The sequence below is a fragment of the Castor canadensis genome, chromosome 13 (genome assembly GCF_047511655.1).
Source record: "Castor canadensis chromosome 13, mCasCan1.hap1v2, whole genome shotgun sequence".
NCBI lineage: Eukaryota > Metazoa > Chordata > Mammalia > Rodentia > Castoridae > Castor > Castor canadensis.
This window is the reverse complement of record NC_133398.1, coordinates 122317004-122337782: the sequence shown is the minus strand read 5'-3', so window position 1 is coordinate 122337782 and position 20779 is coordinate 122317004. Positions and strand designations below refer to the sequence as shown.

General features: G+C 50.8%; 1 protein-coding gene across 5 annotated transcripts; it reads right to left on the bottom strand.

Moving 5' to 3' along the window:
* Positions 1 to 5711: 5711 nt before the first annotated feature.
* On the bottom strand, positions 5712 to 19574 carry Card19 (caspase recruitment domain family member 19). Of its 5 annotated transcripts, none has more exons than XM_074052509.1 (6): positions 19420 to 19574; positions 9701 to 9843; positions 7894 to 8071; positions 6575 to 6634; positions 6318 to 6389; positions 5712 to 6005 (listed from the first exon to the last, which is right to left on the bottom strand). In XM_074052509.1, the coding sequence occupies exons 1-6, from the start codon at positions 19424 to 19426 to the stop codon at positions 5890 to 5892; spliced, it is 576 nt and encodes a 191-aa protein (XP_073908610.1). In that variant the 5' UTR covers positions 19427 to 19574; the 3' UTR covers positions 5712 to 5889. The 5 variants fall into 5 exon arrangements, with proteins under 5 accessions (XP_073908610.1, XP_020042084.1, XP_073908611.1 ...); XM_020186495.2 differs by having other exon boundaries at positions 7894 to 8047; XM_074052510.1 differs by lacking the exon at positions 6575 to 6634.
* Positions 19575 to 20779: the final 1205 nt, after the last annotated feature.

Below are 20779 nucleotides of genomic sequence, written 5' to 3'. Positions count from 1 at the left end.
AAAGCCATGGGCCCAAAGTGTGCCTCTGACAGAGGCAAGGCAATGTTAGCTGCTCACTGTGGAGGTAGCTAGCAACCACTCAGCACCCACTCAGGGTGCTTTGCCTGGTGCAGGGTCTCTGGTAAGGCCCTGGTGTGGGCTGGCCACAAGCCACCTGCATGCCTGGTCTCACAGTCAACAGCCAGATGTTAACCACCACAATATGGTTTAGTTCCTCCTTTGCCGGGAGAGAAAATTCCCTCAAAGGACTGGAGTAGGCACCAAGATGACTGCCCTGAGGCCCACAAAGCTGTCAGTTAAGCCGGACTCCCTCCCAGGTGGGCAGGGGAGTCTTAGAGACAGTGTGTAGCTCCTCCGTTCCAGGTCTGGGGCATGATGGTTGGGGCAAGAAAGTGGGCCCGCAGAGTTGGGGGATCCCTCCAGAGGGGTCAGCAAGAGATGCTGAATGGGGAGGAATGTTCTAGGCAGAGTCAGCCTGGGCATGCGCCCTGAGTTGGTGGCTTGCAGAAGCAATGAGGTGGGGTGTGGTGGGGACAATCACATGGGGTTGAGAGATTGAGAGACCACGGAGGGCTGAGGGAGATGGAACTTTGCCTCCTTTACCTTTGCACTGTAATAGAAAGGTGATTAGTAGATGAGCAGGTAGGTAGAGGGGTGGGTGGGTTGACAGGTGAGAGATGTAACAGAGCCATGGTTTGGATAAGTGTCTCCCCAAAGTCCATGTGCTAAAGGCTTGGTCCCTGAGGTGGCACTGTTAGAAGGTGGTGGAACCTTTAAGTGGAGTGAAGTAGGAGGTCTTTAGGTCATAGGAGGTGTGCCTTTGAAAGGGATTGTGGGTCGCAGCCCCCTCCTTGTTCTCGTGCTTTCTGACTGCTGAGATAAGTGGTTTTGCTCCACCATGCACCCCTGCTACGATGTGCAGCCCAGGGCCAGTTAATCATGGATTAGAACCTCCAACTCTGGGAGCCAAAATAAGCCTTTTCTCTTTATAAATTCATTGTCTCAGGTATTTTGTTATAGTGGCATAAAGTTGACTAACACAGATAAGATGGAATGAAGGATGATTGAATGAGAGATGGACACATTGAGAGATGGATAATCACTAAAAAATAGTTGATATGTAGAAAGATGGATAGATCGATAGGTAGATGAATGATGGTTGATTGGGAGATAGATGATAGATAGATGGTTGGATTGATAGACACATCAGGCTCAATGGGTTATTCAAGGCCATCCCTAAACAGTGTCACCAGTGAGGAAATGGCACTGCGCCAGCCTGGTGTCACCTCAGCCCCTCCTTTCCTCCCTCCCAGATGTCTGTTCATTGCTTAGGCTTGTCCTTGGACAACTGGTTTTCTGCTTAACTGCCTAGCGATGTGTCTTCTAAGACTTGCTGGGTCTACAGGTGGTCCTGTGGCTCTGCTCTCCCTACTGTTTACTGGTCACCGGGCCAGGTTGAAGAAAGCCTGATCTGGGTGCTTTGAGAAGGTGACCCTTTGGGGCTGGACCAAGGTCATTCATTCTTCCCATGTCCGCCATACCCCGTGTCTTCTCTCCTCCTGAGTTTAATGGGGGTGTAATTCCCATTTCCTTACTGCATCTCTGTTGAAAATCAGGGGCCCAGTGCTTCTGTGGTTTTCTTCTCTTGCTCAATATGTATTTGGGGAGAAACAATAACTCCAGTTGCTGTTGACCTGGGTGTGGACTGAGGAAGCAGCTCCAGCAGCTGCTTCCTGTGCCCCCAGCCCTGCCCACTGCCCTTCCTCCAGCCGATGGATGTTCCCAGGCCAGTTTCAGGGCAGAGCAGCCCTGCTCCACACAACCATGGCTACCAGGTCTGCCAGAAAGTGGGGTGTGAGAAGCCCCAAGATACAAGGCACAGACCGTCCCCTTGGGGTCCTGACTCCACTGAGAGATGGCTCTAGGATCCTGCCTCAGGGTTGGATTAAGAGTTGGGGCCCCATAGCCACTTAACCAGCGCCCCTCCAACTGTAGGAGGTGTCATGCACACGCTCCTTACTTTGAAAGGGGTGCCCGTTGTCCTGCCCACCTTACAGGTGAGGAGGTGGAGCATCTGAGCAGTGATGGGGCCCCAGTGACAGAACAGCAGCCCCCAAGTTCTCCACCTCCTGAGTGCCCCTCAGGTGCTGTGTCAGTGGGGAGGCCAGCCCTTCTCCAGTCTGCATGAGGATAGGTGTCCAGGACCCATCTAAGTGACCCATGGCCTGTGACTCTCTGGCCTGTGGCTAGGGGATGTTGTCAGGGCCACTGTGAGCCATCTGCAAGGAGGGAGAGGGCCCAATCTGCAGGTACTAGTCCAGAAGGGAGTGGAAATAGTTGCACCACACAAAAGCAGTGGCAGCGCACCCCCAAATCCAGCCCTGTTCCCATATATCATGTGTTCATCATCCCCACATTGTGCAAGACATGGGCATTTCCAGACTCCGACCTCATGTGCCCTTGGTCCCCACTGGCCTGTGCCTGACTCCTCCTGTGCTCTGTCATACTCCACTCCACTTCAAACCTGTCCCCCCCCAACCTGAAAATCTCTAGTGGTGAGATTTCTCTCCCAATCCCAGCAGCCCCCTCCAGCCCCTACGCAATTCTGGGAACACTTGGAGTGACCACTATTATTCCTTGCACCTGCAGAAAGTGGCACCCTATCCAGGACCTGAATGATGACCCAGACAGAGGGAGCTTACTGTACATGAGCACCTAGAGTTGTGGTGTTGTGGCATGCCCAAACAAGTGGTCCCGTGGTTGTAGTGTGGGGATGGGGACTGGGGGCAGCCAGTGAGGGCAAGCGCCAGAGGGTGGCATCAAGAAGTGAGTGGCTTGTGTTGCCTTTCACTTCCCTGTGAGCTTAACTCATTCAAGATAATGGGCACTAGTTGGCCAGGAAGCACCAAATGGAATGCTGTGGTCTAGATAAGGAGCTTCCATGTCTTCTCTCCATGGGCCCCAGCCTAGGAGGACCAGCCAGGTGGCCAGTTGGGTGGGAGGCAGCAGATGGGAGAGGGGCCCTGCTGTGGACAGGGACATTGAAGACCTCACCTGCAGGCTTCAAGTCCAGTGGGTCAGGGATGGGGCCCCAGTGGCTGAGGGCACAGGCAGGCCAGGGGCCTCAGAGCAGGTCCTCAGTGGGTCATGGTCATGGGTCAGGAGAAAATCGGCAATCCTGGCCCAAGTCCAGGGGACAAGCATGTCCTGTGGGTCCTCACTCAGGGTGGCACCCTGCCCACAGGACCTAAGGAGTCAGACTTCACAGGACATTTCAGTAGCTCTTGTGTGTCTTCCACGGTTTCAGGCAGGGACAGTCCCAGGGCCTTCCCAGGCCACAGGCCTGGGCCTCACCTGTTTCTGGAAATTTCTAACTTTTAGCTGACAGAAACTAGAATTTTAACGGACCTCAGAATCACTCCTTCATCTTCCAGGGGCAAATTCAACCTGTCCACACCCTGGTCAGTGTCCCTAGCCTTTATCAAGGTCTCTGTCACCTTCACTAAGTGTCACCTTTACCTGGTGTTAGGGCCACCTTCTAGCAAAGCGGTAAGTTCATGAAACTGTCCTTGGGCTCAGGGCTTTAGTAGAGAACCATGCTCGTGCAGAGTGCCCACCGTGGGGTCCCATGCTACAAATGGGTAAACTGAGGCTGAGTCTAGGAAGCACATGCACTGGTCCTGCAGCTCTGAAGTGGGGGAGTGACATGGGAACTGGTGGCCGTTGGCCATCCCCAAAGCCACCTTTCTTCTCTGGGCACATGGTGTCCTGGTAGGTGGGAGGGCCCTTTGCCTGAAATTCTTTGAAGCAGACCCGAGCAACTACAATGACCATAGGTGTTGGCTATGTGGTGACCAGGAAGCGCAACCCCCCGCCTGCCCCTGCATTCTGTTTCCCACTCTCCTGGGTTCCTTGAACTTGAGACCAGGGTAGAGCCTGACCTCGGGCCTACCTCACCCCACTTGCTGTATCATCCAGGTCAGGGCCTGCCTGTCCCTTCCACAGCACGGCACGTGCCTCGGGAAAATGCAAACTCATTGTAATTCTGCGGGTTGACAAGTGTCACTCTGTTTCCCCAAAACACAGTGTGTACAGCTCCCACCTTGCATGTGTCTGTGTGTGCAGACATACTGCATATGTATGTGTGTATATGCAGTGTGCACCCATGTGCAGGTGCACACATGTACAAAGTAGTGTGCACGTGTGTTTAAGTGTGTGCACAGACATGCATGTGTGTGCACTGGTGCGTGCGGTGAGGAGAGGCAGGGGTGGTGTGGGGAGAGTGCACAGGGAGCACCCTTGTTCTGACCCCTTCTCTGCTGTGTGATCTTGGCTCTGGCCTCAGCTTCCTTATCTGTAAGGTGAGGGTGGTACTGTGGTCCCCAGGGAGAGGCTGCGACTGGGTGGAGCCATAGCTGAGGGCTGGGGAGTGTCTTAAGGCCCCAGCCATGGGTAGTCAGAGGAGCTGCCTAAGGTAGGAGGCCCTCGAGGAGGTCTGACCATGGAAGCCAAAGGCAAAGTGCCCAGCCTTCTGACTTGTGTGTTCACCTCTGGTGTCCACTGGCACATTTCTAGGACAGATCCTGAGGCTGAGGCCAGCAGTGGAGACTGGCCAGGCACAGCCAAATTCAGTGGGAGCAGGGATCCATCCCAGACGGCAGGGGCCCTGGCTCTGGGCTGTGGCCTAGGGGAGGTCATGAGAAGCAGAGTCCAGAACCTCACACGCACCACGGCATTTCACACACCTAATGACAGAAATGATTCTGCAGACTGCTGTGTTCTCAATCTAGATCCCCTCCCAGCTGGGCAGGGTGGCCCTTGTGGGTCAGTGACTAGGACTGTATATTTCCTGCCGAAGGCTGTAACCTGCAGCCAGGTCCTTGGACCTTCCTGGCCCATCCTTGGTGGCACTGACACCTCATCTACCTTTGATAGAAGATGGGACATGGGCTCGAGGGCCCAGCTCCGTTGGCACCTGCATTCCCTGGACATAGTGGCTGGCCAGGGGTGTGGAGAAGCTGAGACTCTGGTGTGGTCACTAATCAGTGACCACAGGCCAAAGGCACCAGTGAGGAGGGTGAGGACACTCATGGGAAAGGAACAGGGACAAGGTGGACTGAGTTCAAACCTGGCCTGATAGCCCATCTCCCCTAATGGCTGAGTGACTGTGACCCTGGGCAGCAACCCTTTCTCTGGGCCATTTCCTCATCAGCAAAATAGGGGATAATGGTCCCCACCTTCTAGGGTTGTTGGAGGACTCGGAGCTAACACACATAATGCCCTGCTGGAGGCCCATGGCATCCACTGCTGCCCAAAACCCAGTGGCCAGCTCTGGGGTTCACAGAGTCAGCAGCAGGGAGGTCCCACCAGGCAGGGCTTGGAACTGTCCGGCCAGCTACCACAGTCCATCCTCCCCAGCTGGACCTGTGGGCTGGACAATAAGACCAGGTGAGGGCCACTATGCAGTAGCTAAGAAGGCTGAGGTGCATCAAGGGAGGAGACAGTGTAGGGGGACATCTGAGGGAGAGGGGGATGGTGTGGGACATCTTGGGGGTGGGAACAGTAGGGTAAGTGGGCAGAGTCAGTGAGGGAGATGTCTAAGCAGGGAAGGGAAGACCTGGGCCAATGGCTAGACTCGACAAAACCAGGAGCACCCTGGGGCCTGGGACCCCCCAGTAGGAACCCTCCCAGACAAGGGAGTGAGACAGGACGAGACAACTTCAGCCTTTAATGTCATTAGGCACCTTGCAGGGCAAAGGTGTTGTGCTTTTCTTATAGAAATTATAAATAGTGAAAAATGAGCATTTAGAAAAAGAAGGGCCAGCCCAGCAATAGGCAGCCAGGGGATTCTTTGGTTGAGCAGTGGGTAAGGCCCAGGGTCTAGGTTCATCAGAGCGCTGCCAGGTCATCTGCCAGGAAGGCCAGTAGGTAGCGGCTGACATGCCTGTCGATGATGATGGGCGAGAAGCCAAGGACGCGCCGGGCCCCTGGCAGCACCTTGTAGTCTGGAAGACAAAGGGGGATGGCAGAGATCCAAGACCCAGCCACGACAATGAGCTGTCCAGGTCTCCTGTGTCCTGCAGGAGACAGAGCAGCCTGGGCACTAGCACCGTTGTGCCCTGCTGCTCACACACGGTCTTGGCATTTGAGTTAAAAGACAAGAATTGGTGCAGAAGTGAGCCTACAGCTCCCCCGCGGCAGAGGAACCCACAGGTCTTCAGTATGTGGGACTGTGTGAGTGCACACCGGGCCCCACCCTCCTCCTGGCAGGTTTGGGAGCCCAGTTTGTCTGGGTCTCATGAGACACCTGCACCCACCTGGAGGGCAGCAGTAGAGGAGGAGGGCCAGTCCTGCGGCCAGGCCGAGGCCCGCCAGGAAACTCATGGGTCCTGGGGAAAAAGCAGTGTGAACAGCCCCTGTGCTGAGCCAGCAAGTGCAGACCTCAGGGGACTGTCCACCAACAGAAAGGCAGGAGTGGAGCCCGACTTGGGATAGAGAAGCCCCTGGGACAGAGATAGAGCCTTGGGGGGAGAGAGAGAGAGGGAGAGAGAGAGGAGGCAGCGGGGGGCGTTACCCCTATCACTCAGCTGGCGGCTCTCGCTGCCCCAGTCAAGCTCTGTGCACTCTGGGTTCTCTGGAAACAAAATCACAGAGCGTGGTTAGTCAAGGGCCAGGCCTGAGCACACAGGATCACCCCGTGGGAACCCACATGGTTTTGGGTCTTCTCCTTTGCTCCAGTTCCTGTGACATCCAGGGCCATCATTCCCTATTGGCCTCAAGACACCAAATGTAACATAAATATCCACTGTTGAGAGCCCGACTGCTGTCATCATGGGCTGCCTGGCCAGATAGGGCAGGCAGGGGGCTTTCACCCCAGACCTTCCCATGGGGCCTCTCCAGGCAGCCCACCAGCCGGACAGGTCTTGGGGGCACCTGGGAGCCATGGAAGGTGCTTTACCTCCCACAGGGGTGTGGCTCAGCTCAGCTGTGCTCTGGAGGACCCGTGGAGCACTCAGCTGGGGTGAGAGGGCCTGTTCACCTGCCCTCAAGCATCCACTGTGTCCTGTGAGGCCTGGGGAGGATTTCCTGGGATCAGAGATACTGGTCCAGAGTCCTGGCTGAGGGGCTTGAGCTAAACCACTTTATCCCTCTGACTGGGGACAGCAGTCCTTCCTCCTGGGGCCAAGCACAGAGGCCTTGGAATGGAGCCACCATCCCTGCCTTGCTGTGCCCTCTCTGGTCCCAACAGCTCAGAGGACCCCAGATCCTTGGGACCCCCAAAACCAGTAGGGCACAAGCCTCTGACCAGCCATCTGCACCTGAGGACACCCCACAGAAGCCCCATGCATGGACTGGCTGCTGCAAAAAGTGGACACAACCTCAGTGTAGGCTGTTGGCTGGGGTAAATCCAGCCTGGGATGGCCTAGGAGCACCACGTGGCTGTGAAGACAAGGCTGCTGTCAGCATGGAAATTAAGACTACCTCATGAGAATGACGGTAGAAGAGGAGGACCAGAAGTATGAGATATAGGTCACAGTGTGAAAACCAGCATGAGAAAGAGGGACAGGGAGAGAAAGAAGGAGAGAGAGGGAGAGACAGAAAGGAGAGAGGGAGAAAGACAGAGAGAGGGAGACAGAGAGAGAGACAGAGAGAAAGAGAGCGAGGGAGTTAGGAAGTGTGTGCGTGTTGAGGGGAGATCTGCCATGTCCAGGACACTCTTCCTGGGAGGCCACAGGGTGGTCTCTGGGAGGTGCTAGGAGGGAGGAGATGCCCAGGCCTGGGTTACTGCAGACTCACATGGGCACTGAGAATGTCCAAGCCATCACCAGCCAGCAGGATGCCCTCCCTGGCCCAGAGTGGAGGAATCATTGATGGTGAAGAGGCAAGACTTACGCAAAGCGTGGCGGCTGGGCAGGCGGCTGTGCAAGGGCTGGGCGTGGATGTACAGGGCTCGGTAGAACTCCTGGCAGTGTCGCTCACCACTCCGCTGTAGGTGGCTCAGGAGGTCACAGAGCCGCACGCGCAGGGATGCCTTGGGGTTCCGGAACTGGGGGGTGGAAGGAAGGGCCGGCTGGAGGTGGGCAGCTGTGGGTCAGGGTGGGGCACTGGGCTTGGGCCCCCAGCCTCAGCATCCTCTTTGGGTATTAGAACCTCCATGGCCTCTCACCATACCTACATGGTGCCCAACACTGCCACGGGGTGTGGAGGGCTGTCATCCTAAGTGATGGGACCCAGTGTGGCTTCCTGTGTGACTTCAGTAAGTCCCTTCAATCCTCGGAGACTTGTTAAAAGGGAGTAATAAACCCATATGGGAGGGTCATTGCAGGGAATTAAAGTAATGACATAATGATAACTGCTAGTATTTGGTCATAGGAACCTGATTCATGTATTTAGAAAATTAGCTGAGAAAAGAACTGGTTCTTCCGATGCATTTGATGAATAAACATGGAGTTGTGTAAAGGTCTGCAGACAGAGCGTTTGGCAGGGCCCAGGAAGCTGTGGCCTGGTGCTGCCCCCTGGTGGCAGTGTATGAGACTACATGGTAATGGAATTGAGCCATGAGAACCAGGAAACTGCAAACACAGAATCTTGGATGCCTGTGAGGAAGCTTGTGATGTGGGCACTGAGTGGTTCCTCTTTTCCTTGTTTAAACATCTGAAATTTCAAAACTTCACAACTGAGCACGTGTTAGACTTCTAGTTGCTGTGATGAGGGGAACTTGAGCCTTTACATTTTAAATCACTGTACTCTCGTAACGTAGGCAATGTCTGAACCAGAAGCAGGCCTGGGCTGACACCTATTCTATCCTGGCCAATCCTGTCTGTTCCAGGAGAGGACCCAAACCTCAGACAGTCCTGCAAATAGAACGGTGACCCCCCCACGACGGGTAAGGAAACTGCAGCTCTAAGAGAGGAAAGGACTCACTCAGGGCCACCTAATAGGGCAACCAGAGGGCAGGACCTGGACCCCACAAACCCAGGCAAGTCACTGGTACCCACTCCCTGTCTGCTTCACTCTCAGTGACAGCTTCCAGGGAGCACCCCTGAAACCTGGGGCCTCTCGGGTCCCCCAGGCCTGGGAAAGTAGGTGGGATTAGACCTCCCAGAACAGAGCATCTCACATGCTACCTAAAGCAGAGCCAGTGTGGCACTGCTCTGAGAGGCCAGCCCTGAGATGGGTGACCCTAGGCACGTGACCGTCAGATACTGAGTGAGGCAGAATGAGCCCAGCTGTGGATGGACTCAGCGCCTGCTTGCTTAAGAGCCTCCAATGCCCACCTATGTAGGGTCGAGTCTTCTAGCCTCACACACACAGGAAGAAACAAAGAGAAAAAGGCAGCAAGTCTTTGAACCTCTGGAAAATGCAGAGTGAAGAACCACCATGTGGCACCAGGGTAACACTAGGCCTTTTGATCCTTGCATCCTCAGCTCTCCCTCTGCTCCCCCAATCTGGAATGTTGTCACATGTTGTGGGGTGTGGTCACAGCAGACATATGACATATGAAGAGACTGAGGCACAGAAAGCTTGTCACCAGACAGTATCAAGCTCTGGCAGCCTGGTGCCCAGATGTAAGCATGTCACCTATAAGCTCTCCTGAAACAGCTGGTGTGACATCTCTTGAGAAAATGACCGTGCACCAGCGGCCAGCTTCTCCGAGCCTAGAAAGGAAGGGAAACCCCCACCCTCACCTCCTCAGCACCTTTTCAGCCTCCTTGTTGGTGAGGATCTGTGGGTAGTAGCGGTTCAGCTGAAGGATGATCCTGTCTACCTGCTGCTCGCTCAGGCACCCCTGGCCCGTCAGGAAAGGCGTGTCCTGCACCAGGCGGTCACAGTAGGTCTGATCTACAACACATGCGGGAGTATAGGTTGTGAACCAGTGCAGTCCCAAGGGGGACCAAAGATGGCGGCCTTGGTGCTGAGCTGCTGGAAGGGCGATGATCTCTCTGGAGGGCACACTTGCAGGATGGCAGACATCACACGGTGGCCATCGCACACAGGGAAAGTTACCTACTTTGTTGACCCACCTCACCAGAAGTTGGACGTGGACAGGTGCAGTAGGGACCCAGAAAGGTTCCCTGCATTCTCTGGTCCCTCTTCCATGCCTAAGGGCTCACTACAGAACACAGACTCAGAAAGGTAAAGAATACACTTTCCACGGGGCCATCTGGAAATAGTTGGGGCCTGGGGAGGCCACAAGGAGCTCAGAGACATGGGCACTGCAGCACCACCACCACCACCCCCTCCCCCAGCTATGTAGACGCAGGAACACAGGGCTCAGGGTAACCTCGCTGGCATCACTGGGGATGAAGCGTGTCTGGAAGGCCTTATGAAGCTCCCCTCACAGCAAACAGCAAGACCGTCCCCCCCAGAGCTGGGGATGCTTTAGGTTTTGTCTTCTCTCTTAGAATCACCCATAAAGCATCGCTGTTGCACTGCCTTCCTCATTAAGAATGTCGATGGGGCTGGGGATGCAGCTGTGTGGTACAGCACTTGCTAGGTAAGCACAAGGCCCTAGGTTGGATCCCCAGCAATACACACACACACACACACACACACACACACACACACACACAGCTCCATAGGACAGGTCCTTAAAGCTAAGGGATGGACAGGAAGTTGGCAGGTACAGGGTCCCTATGGAAACTGAACAGGTGCACTGCCTTACTAACCTGTGGCCATGTGTCCCACAGCCCCAAGTACACAGAGGCTGGGGGGGAGGGAATGGAACTTCACAGGAGAACTTTTTTTTGTATGCCACTGAGCTTAGATTGGTATCATTCAAATTACATTGTTATAACTTTACAATATTATATGCAATCTTCATATTAACCACAAAGAAATATCTACAGATTATACACAAAAGGGAAGAAGAGAATAAAAATGTGTTACTATAAAAAAAATCAACTGAATATAAAAGAAGGCAGAAATGGAAGAAATGAGAACCTTAAAAGCTCTAAGACAAACAGAAAACCAACAGCAAAATGGCAGAAATAAGTCATCCCTTATCAACAATTACTTTAAATGTAAATAGGTTAAACTCTCTAATCAAAAGGCACATTTTGATAGACTTCAAAACATATAATCAGCTATATGCTGTGTATAAGAGACTAACGTAGATCTCAAGGCACATACAGGTTGAAAATAAAAGGATATAAGAAGATCCACATTAATAAGGAACAAAAGAGACCAGGGTTGACTATCCTAATATTAGACAAGATAAACTTTGTCAAAAACCATCTAAGAGCTGGGCACATGCCTGTAGTCCTAGCTATTTGTGAGGCTAAGATCAGAAGGATCAAGGTTCAAGCCCAGCCCAGGGAAATAGTTTGCAAGACTGCCATCTCCAAAAATAACCAGAGCAAAACGGACTGGAGGTGTGGCTCAAGCGGCAGAAAACCTGCTTTGCAAGCATGAAGTACTGAATTCAAACCCCAGTCCCACAAAAAAAAAAAAAAAAAAGCTAAGAGTCAAAAATGTCATATATTAATAAAAGGGTTGATTCATCAGGAATATAGCAATTATATATACATGCACACACACACATATATATATACATATATGTATATATAATCCTCCAAACATATGCAGCAAATATTGAGAGAATTGAAGGGAGAAACAGAGAGATTTATTATAATAACTGGAGACTTTAATATACCACTTTCCATAACAGATAGAACCATCAGACAAAAGATCAATGTGGAAATAGAGGACTTGAACAATACCATAAACAATTAGACCTAAAAGACATATACAGAACACTCCATCCAATAATAGAGAATACACATTTTTCTCAAGTGTACATGGACCATCCTCCAGGATCAAACAAGTCTTTGGCCACAAGGTAGGTCTTAATATATTAAAAAAGACTGAAATCATTGCAAAGGATATTTTTCTGATCACAAGGAATGAAGCTAGAGATCAATATCAGAAGGCAAACTATAGGACTGGAGGTGTGGCTCAAGTAGTAAGCCAGTAAAGTTCCTGCTTTGCAAGCTTGAAGCCCAGAGTTCCAACTCTAGAACTGAGAAAACAACAACTAATATCAGAAATAAAAATGGGGATTACCAGATTTTATGGTGCATGCCTCAGCCAGCACTCAGGAGGCTGAGGCAGCAGGATTGTGAATTCAAGGCCAGCTTAGACTACACAGTAAGATCCTGTCTCAAAAAAAAGGAAAGAAAAGAAAAAGAAAATGGGGCACGTTGCTATGAATTTTACAAAAGTAAAAAGGATTATAAAAGAATACTATGGCCAGGTGCCGGTAGTTCATACCTGTAATCCTAGCTCCTTGGGACACTGAGGCCAGGAGGATCCCAGTTTGAGGCCAGCCTGGGCAAATAGCTTGTGAGACCCAATCTCCAAAATAACCAGAGCAAAATGGACTTGAGGTGTGGCTCAAGTGGTAGAGTGTCTGCTTTGTGAGTATTAAGCTCTGTGTTCAAACCCCAATCTCACCAAAAAAAAAAAAAATACTATATACCTTTGTATACCAAAAAATTAGATAATCTAAATGAAATGAAAGCTGGTAGAGTGGCTCAAGTAGTAGAGTGCCTGCTTAGCAAGAGTGAGGTCTTGAGTTCAAACCCCAGTACTACCAAAAAAAAAAAAAACCCCTAAATAAAATGAAAAAATTCCTAAAAACATACCCTCTACCAAAACTGAATCATGAAGAAATAGGAAATTTGAACAGAGCTGTAACTAGTAAGGAGGTTTATCTGGTAATCAAAACTGTGCCAAGAAAGAAAAGCCCAGGACCAGATGGTTTCACTGGTGAATTCTACCAAACATTTAAAAATGAACCAACACCAATCCTTCCTAAACTCTTCCAAGAAACTGAAGGGGAGGGAAACTGTCACAACTCATTACATGAGGTCAAATTACCATGATACCCAAACCAGACAAAGTCAAAACAAGAAAATAAGTTACAGAAGATTACCCTTGGACTGGAGGTGTGGCTTAAGTGGTGTGGCTTAAGCCTGCCTAGCAAGCTTGAGGCCTCGGGTTCAATCCCAGGTACCACCACCAAAAAAGCAAAAGAGACAGGAGAATACCCTTTATGTATATTGATGCAAAAATCCTTGACATAATACTAGTAAGCCAAATTCATCAGCACAATAAAAGGATTATACCTGATTTATTCCTGTAATGCAATGATGGTTCAACATACAAATGCAAGTCAATGTGATAGACCATTTTTAACAGAATGAAGGGAAAAAATAAATGATCATTTCAATTGAAGCAGAAAAAGCATCTGACAAAACTCAACACCCTTTGCTGATATAAACACAAGTTGCTAGGGTTTGAACCTGCATGTGTTAGAAACTTCTTGCCCAGGACAACAGTGTGGGAAGATGGGACCTAATTGGGGGCGGGGAGGCTCCCAACTATAATGGATTAGCATAAACTATAAAAAGCCTTGAGGTTACAAGTTCACCATCTTTCTCTCTTGCCCTCTCTTGCTCTTCTACCTTCTACCATGATGTGACACAGCAAGAAGGCCCTTCCCAGGTGCTGGCCCTTGATCTGGGACTTCTTAGCCCCCATGAGAGGATACATTTCTGTTTATTATAAGTTATCTAATATCAGGAAACAGACTAAGACAGAAGGAAACTTCCTCAACACGATGAAGGCCGTATTTGAAAACCTCACAGCCAGTATCACACTCCATGGTGAGTGAGTGAAGGCTTTTCCACCAGGTCAGGAACAAGACAAGGTCTCTCTTCTTTAGCTACTTCCACTCAATGTGGTTTGGGAAGTTTTTCCCTGAGCAACTAGGCAAGAAAAGGAGAAGGAAATAAAAGGCATCCAAATTGGAAAGGAAGAACTAAAACCATCTTTATTCACAGATGACATGATTTTATATGTAGAAAATCTCAAAGTTTTTTTAATTTGTAATCTTTTTTTTCTGTGATACTGGGGTTTGAACTCAGTACCTCACACTTACTAGGCAGGTGCTCTACCACGAGCCACACCCCCAGCTGGTAAAGTTGCTAGAGCTAGTTAATGTATGCAGCAAGCCATACAAAGTCAATCTACAAAACTCAGTTTCATTTCTATGGACTAACAATGAATAACACAAAAATAAAGTAAACAATTCCACTTACAATGGCATTGAAATGTATAAAATAGAAACAAGTCTAATCAAAAAGGCAAAAGATTTATACACTGAAAACTACAAAAACAATGCTGAAAAAAATGAAAGATCTAAAAAAAAGAAAGATATCTCAGGTTCATGGACTAGAAGACAATCATGTTACAATGATAATACCACCCAAAGCAATCTAGAGTCAATGTAATCCCTATCAAAGCCCCAAGTGTTTTATGGCCGAAACAGAAAAATTCATCCTGAAATTCCTGGACTTTCAAGGCACCTGTATAGCTAAAACATTCTTTAAGAAGAACAACAACAAAGTTGGAAGACTCATAGTTTCTGACTTCAAAACTGACTAAAAAGCTACAGGAATCAAAACAAGGTGGTTCTGGCATAAAGACAGACATACAGACCAATGGGACAGTATGAGAGAATCCAGAATCTATTTTGAGTGAAAATAGGAGTAGAAAAAAGAGAGTGAAAAAGAAAACTCAGAAGGGGGAGACAATACTTGCAAGGCATGTATCTCCTAAGGGTTTAATCTTCAGGCTATGTGAAGAACTCCCACAACTCAACAACAAAAGATACAAACAACCCAATGTAAACATGGGCAAAGGAGGTGAGCAGGCATTTCTCTGAAGAGGATGTACGATTGGCAGATAATCACACAAAAGATGCTTAGCATTGTTAGTCTTCAGGGAAATGCAAATCAAAACCACAAGAGACCCTTTCATGCTCACTAGGATACCTACATACTAAAATAAATGTGTTCAGGAAGATGTAAAGCATTCAAACACTTGTGCATTGCCAGTGGAAGTGTAAAATGATATATACAGCCACTGTGGGAAATAGCACGGCAATTCCTCAAAGACTTAAAACACAGGCCCAGCATGGTTGCCCATGACTGTAATCCTACTTGGTTCAAAGCCAGCCCAGGCAAAAAGTTAGCAAGACCTCATCTCAGTCAGTAAGCTGGGTGTGGTAGTACATGCCTGTCATCCCAGCTATACAGTAGACAGGTAGGAGGATAGCACCAGGCAAAAACATGAGACACTACCTGAAAAATAACTGAAGCAAAAAGAGGCTAGAAGTATGGCTCAAGTGATAGAACACCTGCCTAGCAAGCAGGAGGTCCTGAGTTCAAACCACAGTACTGCCAAAAAAAAATTTAAACATAACTACAATATAATCCAGCAATTCTACTTCTAGGTAGCCAACTGGAAGAAGGGACTCAAATGGATATACCTATGTCCACAGCAGCATTATTCAAAATAGCCAAAAGGGGAAATAACCCAACTGTGGTGTACGCATATTATGCACAACGGAATATTACTCAGCCATAGAAAAGGATGAAATTCTAATACACGGGTGTTATAACATGGATGAACCTTGAAAACAGATGCTAAGTGTGATAAACTGTACACAAAAGGATAAATAGATGATCCCATTGATATGCAGGACTAAGAGTAGTGAAATTCATGCAGAAAGTAGAATGCAGGTTACAAGGAGCTGGGGCAGAGAGGAAAGGGACATTATTGCTTAACATGTACAGAATTTTTGTTTGGGATTTAAAAAAGGTTGTGGCAATGTTTAGCAGTGATAGTTGACAGCATATAAATGTATTTAACATTCATGAAATGGTTAAGAATGATGCATTCTGTGCTCTGCATATTTTACCATAGAAAGGTGAATAGGTAAGTAGTGGTTCATCTCTATAACAAATAATATTCAGTATTCAAAAGAAGTGAGCTATAAAGCCATGAAGAGACACAGTAGGAACTGTAAGTGCATATTACTAAGCATAACATGCCTGTCTGAAAAGCTTCCATAGCTTATGATCCTAATTATAAGATATTATGGAAAAGGTAATACCATGGGGACAATAAAATCAGTGGTTGCCTGGTGTTAGGAGAGGAAAGGACAAACAAGTGGGGTACAGGGGGTTTTTATAATGAAACTGTTCTGTATGCTACTGAAATGGTAGATGTAGGACATTATGATTTGTCAAACCCACAGAATGCACAGCACAGGGAGTGGACACTAATGTAAATTCTGGACTTTGGTTAATAGTGATGTACTGACACAAGATGTTAATAACAGGAAAGGGAAGGAGGGTATAAGGGACCCTCTGTACTATTGTTCAGTGAATTTTTTGTAAACTAAGCTGCTCAAAAAATGAAGCCTTAGAGCCGGGCACAGGGCACACACCCATCACCCCGGCCACTTGAGAGGCTGAGATAGAGACTGGCTCAAAACAAATAAGTTAATTAAATAAAAATTATAAAGTCTATTAATTAAGCAGAAGCCATATTTGAGAAATTCCACTTTTGAATCTTAATGAAAAACTGGGGGTCACAGAAGGCAGATCAACTCCTGGGTTGGGTGGAGATTACCCAAGAAGGAGCACAAAGGACCCCTCGGAGTGACAGAAAGGTTCTGTTTGGATTCTGTCTGGGCAGATAGTTTCATGGGTATAGACAACTGTCAAAACTTATCACACTGTTCATTAAAAAGAGTGCATTTGCCTCTAAGTAGACTATACCTGTGTAAGGTCAACTTTTTACAAAACAGAGTCATTGTATTGGAGATGTGGCCCCTGTCTGGTTTCATCCTTGGGGCATGGACTCAGGCTGTCTTCCCCACATCTCCGTCTGGTTGCTACTTCCTCCTAGCTGGTCATTCTTCTACCTTCTGAATTCTCACATCCCTCAAGTGGGCTGTGCTCTGTAGGGCCCTGCACGGCCCAGGTACAGACAGCTTGTCAGTGTGCCCGCCCTGTACCAGGAAATCTTACAATGTGAGAATGGGGGCTGCATTCACAAGTGACCCCACCAAAACATCCTTACCCGAGACATCTGCCCTCCAGAGCACAGTCAGGGAGGGAGTTGTCTAGGTTCATAGCCTCTGCTTCCCCTAAGCGTACACTTTGGGCAAACAGCTACCATCTCTACCTGAGGCCATCTGCAGGAGGCAGATGGGGACTGAGAATGCTGGCTGAGCCCCCAACAGCCTATGTGGAAGACAGACTTGGCAGTAGTCCAGGGACCCCCAGTGACTTGCCAAGGCCACACAGCCAAGAGCATTGTACAGTCTGGCTTCAGGGCCTGCAGCCTCTCTCTGAAGAGTTAGAATGAACCCTAGTCAAATTCCCACATGCTGGGCATCCTGTGGGCTCTATGCCTACCTGTGACCACTATCCTTCCACACCACCCTAATTTCTGGATAGAGAAACTGAGGCAAAGCAGGAAGATAAGACTGCAGTCAGGTAGAAAGAGACAGATCCAATGTAGGGACCCAGCTTAGCTATTCTGGGGCCACCTCTTGTCACCCGGACAGTCTACCTCTCTATTAACACACACATCAACTGTGTAATCACCTATGTGGGTCTGCTCCCTGCCAGACAGGAGTAGGTCCAAGGCTGCTTGTTCAACGCTGTCTCCCCACTGTGCACTGTGCCAATATGTACACAGTAGGAACTCACTAAAGAGTTATGGAATGAATGGGCACCAGCTCAAGGCCCAAAGGCAAAGTTTGTTGGCCGCCAATGCCCTATAGCGGCCTCCTCCTGCCCTGAAAGCCACTATCCCAGACAGGCTTCAGCTGCCCACAAGCCATGAGTCACAGGAGCCCTGAGTCACCTGGCACAGGCAGCATAGCCCAGGGGCTAAGGCCAGCTGCGCAGCTCTGGGGCACCGGCTTCCTGTACTTCCTGCGGTTCTTATGAGCTGTGCATGCAAACTGCTGGGAAGCACAAAAAGATGCAAGCAAGGACCTCTCCCGCGCCCCAGGTGCCAGGCCCTGGTAAACAAAGGCCAGGCTGTCTTCACGGATAAAGGAAGATGGATCGCTCTGCACAAAATCTACAAGTCTCTGCCAAATTCCCTTCTCCCGCTTCCTACTCAGCTGGTACCAGGACCACCCATCACCCCAGCCTGAACCATAAGCCCAGACCAAAGCCCTTGGTCTGATATTTAGGCCCTCGGGTAGATGGTCCCACCTGCCCTTACTCAGTTCTCTAGTCCCCTGAGCCTTCCTGCCTGGCAACGCCCAACCACACCACATGTCAGGGTCTCCAACTGCCTGATACCCCCAGAGGTAGGCTGCCTCAGTGGTCCCTTGGAGGCCAACACTGCTCTAAACTGTGTGTCTTAGGAACCCTGATAAATGTGCTAAAGGACCTGGGAATAGGGCACAGACACCCGTGCTGGCGTCAGGTCTCTGCTTCTGCTTCTGCTTCTGCCATGGACCAGCAGAGTGGCCTGGGGCAACTGCACAATCTTAAATTTTGTTTCCCCATCTGTACAAAGGCATGAGATACCACCTGGCCCCATATGGCCATTCTGGACAGGAAGTGGCCAATGCAATGCCCCGTGCATGTTAGGTACTCAGAAATGGCAGCCATAAACGAGAAGTCTGGAGGGTTGACAAAAGTGGAGCAGGTGGCACCTGGGATCTCCTCTAGCCTGGTGTCCTGGAAGTCACCAGGTTCCAGCCCATGAAACCCAGTAAGCTATAAGGAGAGAAAACTGGGGAATTCTGGGGCCACTCTGACCCTCTGCATCACTCCCAGACTTCTATCACATGAAGCAGAAAATCGACACCCTCAGGAACAAAAGTGTGGTATTTGGTAGCCCCCGTTTTCCCAGATCACTTTGCCATGGGGTTCCTCACTGGCCCCCTCAACACCCTCACGGACTTCTCTCGCAGGACAAAGTCCATAAAGCAGCCCAGCTGCTGGGAATCAGGAAGAAGGTGGGCGGGTCCCCAGACCCGAGGAAGGGGGATGGCTGAGCTGGGACCTCCAAGCATGGAGCACAACAGCCTTGGGATGAGGGTAAATCGGTAGCTGGCTCCGATCTCCCTAGGCCTGTCTGGGTCAAAGAGGTGCGGCTGGAGTCTCCGTGCGTCCCCCAAGGTAGTAGGAAGCACAAGAGTCCCACGGGTATCACACACTGCCCAGGATTGCAACTCCCGTTCCGCCTCTTCGTCGGGGGTTACTTGTCGGGATGACCGCTGTATCTCTGTGCCAGAATCACACTTTCTCACTCAGACCCAATGCCACCCCGGGACGCCTCCCCAAGCCGCAGGTGCAGCGACAGAGCCCCGACAGTGGCCGTGCACCTGCGCTCGAGCTTACCTGCTACTGCACCTGCTTGGACCCGCACCTGGCGCCCCACCCTCCATGCCCCAAGACCCCCGGAGCCCACGGTCCGGTATCGTGGAGCCTAGGAGACCCCCGCCACCTCACGCGGCTGCACCCGCGTCGCCGCCGACAGCTGACAACCAAGGTCACTCGGCTCCAGCCGCGGGTCTGGCCCTTCGCTCACCTGTCATGGCGGCGGACACGGCGCCGCCCCGCCGTCCCCGGCTATCCGCCCCCCGGCCCACCGGCTCCGGTGACCACCGCCCTCTAGCCGGGCTTGACGCCCTGCCTCTTCCCGCTAAGTCCCGCCCCGCTGCGACGGCGACGCAGCCGCCAGCCCTAAACCCCGCCCTCAATTAGCCACGCCCCCTTGCCCTGGGCTACGTCGCGCAGTGAGCCCTGAGCCCCGCCCTTTCCCGACGCAGCGTCAGTCACGTCCCTGCCAGGACTCTAAAGCCACGCCCCTAAGTTAAATCCGCTCTCTAGCTGTCCTAGGTTACGGCGCTGCCTGAAACCCTGAGCCCCGCCCCTCACTAAACCCCGCCCCTGCGGCTACGGCTCCACCCCGAGTCCCGCTCCCGCCAGCTTCAGTTACCACGCGGCCAAGAGCCCTAAGTCCCGCCCCTGACTAGGCCCCGCCCACTCCGGGAAGACTTTAAACCCCGCCTCTCAGTCAAGCACCGCCCCTCACTCAAGTCCCGCCCCCAGCACGGCCGAAGCGCGCGTCTCTTAAGTGGGCGCCTTCTGGTTCTTCGTCCTGTCCCCCTCAGGCTCCGCCCCGCAGGCTGGCCCTTTTGCGATCCGGGTAGCCTAGGTGCTGTCGGATTCATTCCACCGCGGAGCTCCGCCCTGGACTATTGCAACCCCACTTTGGCGATGAGGAAAATGAGACTCACAGGACACATGAGCCACCCAAGGTCATGCAGGTCAGGTCTGAGGCAAAAGGCCCGTAGGCATCCAGTAGCCCCCAGGGATCAGCCAAAGTGGCCAGGGCCTGGACAGAGACGTTCCCTTAATCCAGGGTAGAAATGGGACTCAAGAGTGTGATTTGGGTGGGGCAGCACCCTGTTGAGTTCCCCATCTGCAAAAAGGGACTCTGGCTTGGCATTGTGACCCTAACTATGTCAGTCATTTAACCTGTATGAGCCTCAGTTTCCTGGATTATAAAATGCATGACCTCAGGCAGGTCTCTACCTCTCCTTCCTGCTTCCTGGCTGTTATAGGCCTGACCTTTCGAACTCTGAGGCCCACAAAGGAAGCCCCTAGCCCTACATGATGCTGTGGAATGTGCCAGGTCCCAGCTAGGACATGGGAGGCAGTCTTACAGCCAGCAGTGGTTCCAGGAGTTTTACCTGCCTCCGCTTCCTGTTTAGGTCCCCTGCCTCCATTAGTACACTCCAATTTGAGGGGTGGGAATCCCACCTGGAATGAATGGGGTCACTTCTGAACAGCACAGGAACCCCTGTAGTCCTTGTGCCCTCCATCTCTCTACCTCAGTTTTCCCCAGTGCTACAACATCTCAATTTTGGATGGGAACATGCAGG